Here is an 8,553-nt window from a genome sequence, read left to right on the forward strand (position 1 = left end):
TTTCCTACCACCAACCTCCCAGTTTGATGAGGTTTGTTCAATTCTGAAAATATTGTATATATTATGCTTGCAAATTGCTAAGAAATAAAATAGGAAATGAGTACTTTTTTCTACTGTGAAGTCAGTCTCAATTCTTCTGCAACACTCACCTCCTTAGGAAAGCTTTATGTGGGCCGGAAACAAGATTTTTTCCATTAACAACAAATCAGTGCCATTGCTAGGTGATTGTGACATAGGGCCAGTAACCCCCAATCAGAGAGAAGCTCCAGAAGTCTGATTGTGACACTCCAGCATAAATATGAGAGCTCCCCCCACTCACAGACCCTTCTCCTCTCCACTCTTAACTGTTAAGGAGAACAACATCTACAATGGCCAAATCCAACACCAAGAAGAATAAGGGCTCCAGAAGACATCAAAAACCAAGGTCCAGAAAGAGATCACAATCCAGCACTGACTTTAGCCGAAATTACTCACTCTACATTCGCAGGGTCCTAAAAGAAGTGGATCCCCAGAAGAGTATATCATCTCACACCGTGGACATCATGAACACCATGATCAACAACATTTTTGAACGCATTTCTACGCAAGCCTACAATCTGATGTGTTTCAGAAATCGCTGTACCCTCACCCATGAAGATATCCAGAAGGCGATGTATATGCTGTTTCCTGGAAAACGATCTAAGTATGCAGTGACTTTTGGAAGTGAAGCTGTACAAAGATATGTCCACTCCAAAAACAATGTACCACGTTAATTAAATCTTGGGGAAAGTAAATCAAGCTTACTACCCAAAAGATCGCTTCAATACTGATTTCATCTCTTCTTTTTTATAACAGCAGTTGTTCCTGGTATTTTCCCTTTTCTCTTATCTCTAGAGAAGAATTACTCTCTTGGTATTTTACCTTTTAACAATTTGACTATTTAGGTTTTCCTGACACTGGCTCCCATCAAGGGCTGTTGTTTTTCCTGAGAATGTGTAGATCTTGTTATGTAAATTCAGTGCTTGTTGTATTGTTAAAGTATTGTTAACCATATACAGGATGATTTAGTCCAGCTACTTTGACCCTCCAAGTCAAACTGACTTTGACTTTATGAAGATGAATGTTCTAATTAGAAGTATGCCGGTGCTGATAAGTTTTCAACAAAAAAGTATTTTCTAGAGCAAACTACATTCAACTAAATATAGTTCCTTAATGACGTCTCTATCGAGCACATTAACTGTTTCCTTTTTGGTTTTTTATTTTCTGAATTTCAACAAGCTCAGTTCGCACCCATGTGAATTTTACCTCACATTTACATTTACCTTTACATTTAGATTTGGTTCACTAGGATTTGTGGTTCTACATTTACAACATAAGAACACCCAGGAACCTACCACTCAATTTCTAAACTTTAATAACCTCACACATGCAACTGGAGATGTTTTCCAATCCTATCTCCCTGTCCACTATCCTAAGTTTTCTTTCCCATTCCTCTGCTTTCCTTTGCACTTTTGCTACCTATGTGTATATCTCTATATAATAGGTTTAACTTTGCTTATTTTGTAACATCGAAGCCATACTACATATGTTGTTCTGTTTTCCTTTTAATCAACATTGTTTCTAAGATTATTACCTGTTGATACATATAGCTCTAGTTCATTCTTTTCACTCAGATGTTACATAGTATTTAATAATATGAACATACCACAGTTTATTTGTCCATCCTCTGTTGATGGAGGTTTGGATTGTTTTCAATTTTTTAGCTATTATGAACAATGCTGCTATAACATGAGTTGTAACAAGAGCTAAGTCTTATATAGCATTTGCTGTGTGCCCAGCATTTTATGTAAATTAATTTCTTTAATCCTTATAAGAACTGTGTGAGGTAAACAGGGCACCGAGAAATAAGTAACCTGTTGAGGTCACACACCTGTGTAAACAGCAGGGCTAGGATCTGAGTAGATTAACACAGTCCACTTGGACACATGCTACATGTTGTGACTATTCTTATACATGTATCTTCTGGTACAAATGTACAAGAATTTCTCTAGGTAAAATAGCTGATGGTGGGATTGCTGGATCATTGATAAGCCCATATTCGATTTTACTAGATACTACCAGGATATCTTCCAAAGTGTTTATACCAATTTATATTTGTAGTAGATGAGTAATTTAGATTCTTCTTTTTACAAGAAACATATCACTTAAATTTCCTCAAGAAAAGGGTGTTTCTTGTATATATATGCTAGGATTAGATCTGAGACTACTCTAGGTGTCTCTCACTTAGGACCAACTCTCTATTTTTCTTAGGGTGGCTCACTTTTAAACCCTTCCTTCTCAGTGTCCCAGGAAATACAGGTAAACCTGACAAATAGACCTATCGGATTCCACTTACATGAAGTAGCACAATAAAATTTTACCACAATAAAACATGGTTTAAAAAGTTGTTAGGTGGGTATTTCTATACATATGCATTTATATAATCAGACTTGAAACCATGCTATTTGAATTAGGCCCAGAGAGAGGCTGCTGGCCACCCTCAAGATCGGCTGTTCATGATCAGATGCCCACATCTGCCATGCTGCAGTGGGTTGGCATCAGTGGGCCTCAAAGGCCTACCAGGATCAGCAAATTATAGCCCTTGGACCATACCTAGAGCAGCCTTGTTTTGTATAGCCTCACAAGCTAAGAATTTTTTTTGTTTTACAATCTTATAGGGATATTTTAAAAGAAAATGAAAAACACAAGAACGTTCAACAAGCCTTATGTGGCCCAAAAACCTAAAACGTTTACTGTCTGGCTCTTTATAGAAAAGTTTCCAGACTCCGCTCTACACAATGCTGCCAGGATATAGCAGGTTTTCTAAGGCTTTGCTTGAGTCATCCATATCTGGATAAAAAGTTCACAGATATGAAAAGTTTATAGTTGGCTTTTCAAAGCATTGGAGTAAGGACTTGAGTGCCATGTACGAATGGTACTCAACAATTGGGGTAATGGACTAACCATTCACAAAAAAGTTTCATTATAAATTGAGGCATTAAAGTTGGTTGAAGAACAACTTTATAGGGTTCTTCATATGTTATTCTCTTTATTTTTGTGTATGTTTTGAAATACATTTATAGAGTTTAAAAATTGGATCAAGATTCTTGGAGAACTCTGGAATTGGATTGAAGCCTGATTATATACATGCATTTTGTAAACATACCCACATTTTAAAAAATTTAGCTGTTTTTTCAGTGTGGTAAAATACATATAACATAAAGCTTACCATTTCAACCATTCTGAGTATACAGTGCAGTCACATTGAGCATATTCGCATTGGTATGCAACCATTACCACCATCCATCTCTAGGGCTTTTCCATGTTCCCAAACTAAAACTTCATAAACAATAACCAGATATTTCTCCTCTGTCTGTAACCCTGGGCAATCACTATTCTGCTTTCTGTCTCCATGAATTTGGCTACTTGAGGTACTTCATCTAAGTGGAATCCAACAGTATTTGTCCTTTTGTGACTGGCTTATTTCACTTAGCCTAATGTCTTCAAGATCCATTCATAACATATATCCGAATGTCCTTTTTTATAAAGCTGAATAACATGCCATTGTATGTGACATCACATTTTGTTAATCCATTAATCTGTGGCTGAATGGATAACCTTGGGTCACTTGGGTTCCTTCCACCTTTCGGCTATTGAAAATAATGCCACTATGAACATGGGTGTACAAATATCTTTTTTTTTCTTTTAATTCTTTTAGGTATACCCAGAGATGGAATTTCTAGATCATATGGTAATTCTATTTTCAATTTTGGGAAGGGCTGCCACCCTGTTTTCCACTGTGGCTGTTCTATTTTCCATCACATCAGCAATCTACAAGGGTTCCGGTTTCTCCACACCTTCACCAACCCTTGTTATTTTCTGCATGTATACAAAATGTATATGTGTAGCCATCTTAATGGGTGTGAAGTGGTTTAAATGTGCATTTCCCTGACAATTAGTGATGCTGAGCATCTTTTCAAGTGTTTATTGACCATTTGTATATTTCCTTAAGAGAAATGTCTACTCAGGTCCATCTTCTGTCCTTTTTAAAATTGGTTTGTTATTGCTGAGTTCTTTATATATTCTGAATATTAACCCCTTCTCATATATATGATTTGCAAATATTTTCCCCCATTCCATAGAATCTTCACTCAGTTGATAGAGTGCTTTGATACTCAAAAGTTATTAATTTTCATGAAATCCAATTGGTCTATTTTTTAATTTTGTTGTCTGTGTCTTTGCTGTCATATGGAACTTTATATCTTTATTGTTCCTTTATTTAAAAGTTATATGCCATAACATTAATAATATTTTAAAATTTTAGAGTCAATTAATAAAGTCAACATAGCATCTAAAAATAGTCTCACTCTATGTAAAACATTAAGAAAGGGTCATGTGAACACCACACAGTACACATGCTCACTTAATGGTGTCTACTGCACCCACTGACTAGTACAGTGAAGTTATCACTGTTTATACCTGCACATTCCAGTCCACCTTGGCTGCCAGGTTACATCAATGCTGTGCAAACTGTTCTTTTAAACTTGTTATATTAACAATGGCTCAGCTTTTCCAGGCAGAATATATATCTATAATATAGATTAAATTTCCTCCATTAGAACATTTGGTACAGGGCAAATATATCATTTTTAGTTTGTTAGTTTTCTGCTTGTCACTGAATTTGATTCACAGCGTGTTTTTTGTTATATTTCATGATAATGTTCAAGAACTTAACAACATCAAAGAGTCCTGCTAAATTAATTCATTTGAATAGGAAAATTTTATCTCTCTTGTGCTACATTCCAAATTGCTAAAATCTTCCCTGTATCTCTGGAATCCCCCCACCCCACTTCTCAGTTAGTTGAAGGTGAATGATTGAGGAGGCCCTAATAACCCACAGGTATCCAGATGGTACTGAATGGCCTTTGATCAGATTCTTATTATACTGTGATCAGGATGACTCAGTGATGGAAATTAAGCACTGTAATAAAATGTTGTCTAACCCAAATTTTTTAAAAAAGGATCAAAATTATCTCATTGCATACTTTTGACATCAATAGGGCCATTTTACTATTTTTTCAGTCTTGGCTCCTAGTAACTTATGACAGTTAAATGACAGTAAGACAAAAAGTAGCATATATTGGTAGTAGTCCTCTAATATGTATTTACTATTTCTTCTCAGAAATAGGACCCCCAATTTTTAAATAAGACCCCTTTGTCTTGGGTCACTGAGCTCATAGTCACCCAAGACAAAGATTACATTGCAACCCTCCTATAATTAAGTGTGCCCATGTCACCAAGTTCTGACAAATGGAAAGGTACGTGTAACTCTGGAAAGTGTCCTTAAATATCAATAGAGTGCTCTTTTCCTTTTTCCTCTTTCCTACTGTCTGGAATGAAGATGTAAAGGCTGGAGCTGAAGCAGCCATCTTAAGCTAGGGATTGAAACTTGTATATTAAGGATGGTAGAGCAGAAAAATAAAAGAGTTTTTTGGCTTCTGATGACTGCCTATGTTTGCATGAGAAAGATAAATGTCTAACTTGTCTAACTTTTCTAAATGTCTAACTTGTTTAAGTCAGTTATTGTTATTTTGGGTTTCATTCACAATCAAAATGAATTCTAATATAGACATCCAAAAGATTACTAATTTCTAAAAAATGCAGTTAGTCTGAAAATGATTGTATGTTTATTAAATAAAAACATATTAATCTAGAAATGGAGGTTGAAAATGTCTGTGTATTTACCAGATGTTGCTATAAAATAAAATCTCATGCCATTTAGCAATCCTTTCTCAGATGGCAAGAGCTTGCCTGTTATTAGTCTATTGGACACTTGGTGTTATTTTGAAACATTACTTAAAACACAAAAATAAGTGAGAGATTCAAAGAAGATAGACAAGAAAACTTCCAACTGAGTCAACAACATGACCAATATGTTGATTCTGTGGTAATTTGCAGCTAGAGATATAGCGTCATGAAAGATGTCTCATACTAACAGGAAAAAATAGCACTGATTTTGTAATACAAATACCCAAACAATAAAATTCTAGCAAACTTGGACTCTTCTCTGAGTTTAGAAACCTTGTTTTGAAAATGAATCATGTAATCTTATACAAATATATGCTGTCACTTATTATACATTTCTAAAGATTTGATATGTGCACTACTAGCTTATACCTGTATGAACTAAATGTTCCAGAAAGTAATGGGTACTTCCAGAATAGGGAAGTACCATTAGGTATAATACCTTACATATGGTACTTATGGTTGATTTATGCATTTACAGAAATGCCTTCCTTGAGATAGATGCTGAGAAAACAAATACAAGGTCCATCCCTTTCAAAACTTAGAATCTTGTGGAATAAAAACTGAAAATAAAATGAATTATTGGGAATAGCTGACATACATTGAGTCTAGGATCTGAGATAAGCATTGTTCTAAGTACTCCATATATGCCATCTCAATATAAAGCCATGACAACCACATGAAAGAAGTATTATTATCACTTTATAGTCACAAAAAAAGTCTAAGAAACTTGCTAGAGGTCACAATAAAAGAAATGCAACTAACCTGACAAATACACTCTGCCTCCAGAGCCCATAACTTAAAGATCAATGCATGCTGCACCTCATACAGAGAAAAAAATGTAGACAGTACCGTGGAACATGGAAGGGACATCTAACCCAGAAGGGAGAGGTGTCTTACAGGAGATGATACCTCACCTATGTCTTGAAGGAAATGCACATTAGTTAGAAGAAATAATATTTATAAAATGATAGGACATTAAACAGTATAAATTTAAGATAATTCCAAGTTGAATGGCTGCCAATAAGTATAAGAGGGGGTATGGTGGAAATGAGTTCAGAGAGGTAGGCAAAAAAATATGTGAGCCAGTTTACAACTTGAAGTTAGTCCCAGTGCCTATAGGGAGATCCATGGAGGAACTTTAAGCAGGAGAAAGATATAATTTCCAGCAGCAGAAATGAGGATAAATTAAAACAAGGAGACCCCAGCTTACATATTATTGGTGTGATCCAGAAAAGACTTGCTGACAGCCTGAACCAAGTCATTCAGAGTGGAAATGAGTAGGAAGAGATAGATGGGAAAGATACTTAGGAGGCAGAATCACCAGGAGGCATGTGCAATGTGTACACTACCAGAGAAACAGCCAACTAGGAATTCCCAGCTTTGGCCCAGAAGGCTTCATCGATAGAGGCAAGACATGAGGCTCAGTTTATTTACCACTTCCCTATAAAATATCTAGACAGTATGCAAGAGACTGTTGTAAATGGTGCCAAAGGTGAGCACCAAGTGCACAAGAGTGCTCACAGTGCAGAGGATCTGGCAAAAGTCAAACACTTGCGGGGGGTGAGGCAGACAGAAGATTAGCATTTATTTAAAGTTTAAGCAAAAGAAGACAGCTTGATTTTATAATACTTGTGACCGGTTTTTATCACAACTTTGTACTGTGTCACACATCATGTACTGGCAGATTTCTGATTGCTTCTGGAAGACATACAGCAGTGTGGAAGAAATCAACGGCCTATGTAAATATATGGGGAGAAAGCAGCAGCCTATAAATAATATAAGTTGAGATGGAAGGTTACTCAGTTACATTCAAAATGAAGAGAATCCTGAAAAATAAACCACTACTTGTCTGTGTTCTTCATGGACAGTTGCTCAGAGGACAAGTTTTGTGTGTGAGAGAGCCTCAAAAAACAAAAACAAACCAACCCACCTGATTTCATGAAAGATTGAAATGGTCTGACTGTGCAGATCCCTGGCAATAAAATGGGACATAAAAATAGTTGAAGAAATGACTGGTTTTCTTGCTCTATACTGGGACCAGAATCCCAAAGTAGAGCTGCAAATAAGGACCCCACAAAGCTGGCGGGGAAGAGGGAGGACAAAGCAGCATCCTGTGACTGCTGTTCCCAATAGGCTAGTTCATGGGCATGTGTGAAGCCAGACCCCCTTGGGAGAATCCCAGAAAATTCTGTGGGATCTTTGCCAGAAAAGTGAGTTATGGAACTTGAGAGTTACTAAGGTTTTACCCTACCTTCCTAAGTCCTTTCAGTGGGCATCTTGTTTTTCAGTCCTCACCTCCTATTGTGGTTTCTCCAAGCAGAGGAGTCACTTGACATCAAATTAATCTCTGCAGAGTTGCGTGCTGATCCCCAACCAAGTCAGCCATTTAAAATATTATTAAGCTATCCCTTATCTTTCTGCATTTGATTTACCCCACATTTAAAAGGCTTTCAAGAAAAGAAAAAAAATCATAGTTGCAAGGGAGGCCTTAAGACATTTAGCTGGGCATATTGTCCCCATATAAATGCAGGGTTATATTACTGAGGAAGAGAGAAAAAAGATACTGGGATACACAACTAGCACACTCTACAAAAAACGGTTGAAGAATAAATAATAATAGTAATAATAGTAATAATAATTCATTCAATCTACCTAACTCCTCAAAGACATCTATGCAAGGATTTTCTGATGCCATAACTAAATTGTTCCCACAGTACACTATTCTAT

At 36.3% G+C, this 8,553-nt stretch overlaps 1 protein-coding gene across 1 annotated transcript; it reads left to right on the top strand.

Annotated features, from left to right (window-relative positions):
* Positions 1–255: 255 nt before the first annotated feature.
* LOC114494261 (histone H2B subacrosomal variant-like) lies at positions 256–752 on the top strand. Its single transcript, XM_028509256.2, has one exon. It carries the CDS (start codon positions 369–371, stop codon positions 750–752), a length of 384 nt encoding a protein of 127 aa, XP_028365057.1. The 5' UTR covers positions 256–368.
* The last annotated feature ends 7,801 nt before the right edge of the window (positions 753–8,553 follow it).

This window comes from Phyllostomus discolor, chromosome 3 (genome assembly GCF_004126475.2).
Source record: "Phyllostomus discolor isolate MPI-MPIP mPhyDis1 chromosome 3, mPhyDis1.pri.v3, whole genome shotgun sequence".
NCBI lineage: Eukaryota > Metazoa > Chordata > Mammalia > Chiroptera > Phyllostomidae > Phyllostomus > Phyllostomus discolor.

Excerpts from the sequence above, each read along its gene's own strand:
- LOC114494261 (XM_028509256.2), top strand. The coding sequence starts at position 369 with ATGGCCAAATCCAACACCAAGAAGAATAAGGGCTCCAGAAGACATCAA.